General features: G+C 47.2%; 1 protein-coding gene across 1 annotated transcript; it reads left to right on the forward strand.

The window, feature by feature from the left end:
* The first annotated feature begins 312 nt into the window (after nt 1-312).
* On the forward strand, nt 313-1,717 carry Ccdc89 (coiled-coil domain containing 89). Its single transcript, XM_006991140.4, has one exon. It carries the CDS (start codon nt 417-419, stop codon nt 1,527-1,529), a length of 1,113 nt encoding a protein of 370 aa, XP_006991202.1. The 5' UTR covers nt 313-416; the 3' UTR covers nt 1,530-1,717.
* The last annotated feature ends 607 nt before the right edge of the window (nt 1,718-2,324 follow it).

A 2,324-nucleotide genomic window follows, 5' to 3' on the forward strand; every position in this document is an offset into this window, starting at 1 on the left:
CTGGGTCCAGACGCCCATTTGTTTCTACAGACAGCAGTTTCTTTTCAGGACCAAGGGGAGGAATGAGTCTCTCTGTAAGCTTGCTTTGTTTACTCTTAGCAGAAATCAGGCGGAGTCGGGCCCCCTGTTGTGAGTAGAAAGCTGGTTTTGTGGTTGGCTTCTTGGTGCTGCGCAGGCTGGAGAGTGGCAGTGAGCTGAGAGCTGTGATAGGTTAAAAATAAAAAACAGGCAGGCGTAGCCTGACCAGATTGGCTCTGGACGCCCCCTATTACCTCACTGCATTCTGAAGGTCAGCCCACCAATTGCAGGACTCCTTACTGGAAAAACCAACTGCTGGAGCGTGCTAAGAATCCATAGCAACGCCCTTTTGAAATCAAAGGGGGAAAGACTGAAGTCAGCTCTCAGTCAGAGCGTCTATGCCTCAGGACGGGAAGACGCTTAGGATGGACACCCCACCCCCTGACGAGCTCATGGGAAAGCAAAACGAAAACCTGCAAAACCAGGATGAAGAGTTGGGGTTTAAGGAAATGGACGGTCTGAGAGAAGCTTTGGCCAACCTTAGGGGACTGTCCGAGGAAGAGAAGGGCGAGAAGGCAATGCTCCGTTCCCGCATCCAAGAGCAATCCCAGCTCATCTGCATCCTGAAACGCAGATCCGATGAGGCTCTGGAACGCTGCCAGATACTGGAACTGCTCAACGCTGAGCTGGAGGAGAAGAGGATGCAGGAGATAGAGAAGATGAGGACCCAGAGTGAGCACGTCCAAAAGCTGGAGGGTCGTTTTATGACCCTGGCAGCCAACCACGAGCTGATGATCCGCTTCAAGGACGAGCACAAGAATGAAAACCTCAAGCTGAGGGAGGAGAATGAGAAGCTGAAGCGGGAGAATAGCAGCCTCTTCAGTCAGGCTCTGAAAGACCAGGAGGCCAAGGTACTGCAGCTCACTGCCCACAACAAGGCCCTGGCAGAGGAACTGGAGGTCTTGAAACAGAAATGTGCTCACGATGCCAGCCAGGCACAGGCCCGAGAGAAGGAACTGCTGGGATTGCAGAACCAGCAGGCCTGTGCCCATGCCAAGGAGACAGAGCAGCTGCTCAGCCAGCTACAGAGCCTCAGGCAGCAACACCGGCAGGCCACCGAACAGATGGCGAAGGACCAGGAGGCGCATAACAGCCTGAGCCAGGAGCTGCAGGCTAGGCTGCAAACTGTCACGCGTGAGAAAGAGGAGCTGCTGCAGCTGTCCATGGAGAGAGGCAAGGTGCTGCAGAGCAAACAGGCGGAGATCCGCCAGCTGGAGGAGAAGTTGGAGACAGCGGCCATGGCCAAGAAGCATGCACTAGAACGTTTTGAGCAGGAGGCAGTGGCAGTTGACAGCAACTTGAGAGTTCGCGAGCTTCAGCGTAGGGTAGATGGGATCCAAAAGGCTTATGACGAGCTGCGTCTTCAATCAGAAGCCTTCAAAAAGCACAGCCTGGATCTTTTAAGCAAGGAGAGAGAACTTAATGCCAAACTCCGCCATCTCTTTCCATAAGGGAAATTCTGCTTCCTGTTGCCACCTTAATACTTCAGATATTTGTGCCTTAGTATTATGGCAAAGCAAAGATAATTCATTTACTCTACTTTTAAGTACAAAACCACTTTACTATGATGTTGTTACTGTTGTAAAATTAATATTAATATTCAGCTCTACCACCTAGAATACATTTAAGATTAACCAGAGTCCCCTCTGTGCCTTTGAAGTTTTCTTAAGATTATCAGTATCTTCTACCTCATAACTTACGCATCTTCTTCAACCTCAGATGTCTTCCTGTAGCTTAAGATTTATGAGTTAATGGATCCTAAGATGAACGTACTAGCATGAAAAAAGGAAAACGTAGCCCCATTTGCCATTGCAGAGAGCTACTGTAGCTAAGATCATAAACAGAGGTGAGCCTGGTTCTCAGCGAAAGAGTGTGTTAGCTTGGCAAACCAAAAGTTTGATCACTCACTTGTTTACCAAAATATAAAATCCAGCTCTGTTACATCATTCTATTGAGCATTAAGATTCAAGTTTGCTAAGTCACCATTAATATTTCCTGTAAATTTAGCTCACTTCCATTTTCCTGGTCTTTCTCCTTAGTGACAAATAGGATTTAGATGTGCTGCATTGAGACTCTCAGTGGTTACATTTTCTATTGTGTAGTAGCTAATAGGCAAAAGTATGTCAATTTAAGGCAACCAGTCATAGCAGATTGGGTTTGTTTTTATAGTAACTCATATATTGTTTTCTGTTTCTGTCCATACATTTTCTTGTAATTAAATTTGCATTTTAAAAGTCCAAGCTTAA

Source organism: Peromyscus maniculatus, chromosome 1, assembly GCF_049852395.1.
Source record: "Peromyscus maniculatus bairdii isolate BWxNUB_F1_BW_parent chromosome 1, HU_Pman_BW_mat_3.1, whole genome shotgun sequence".
NCBI classification, from domain to species: domain Eukaryota; kingdom Metazoa; phylum Chordata; class Mammalia; order Rodentia; family Cricetidae; genus Peromyscus; species Peromyscus maniculatus.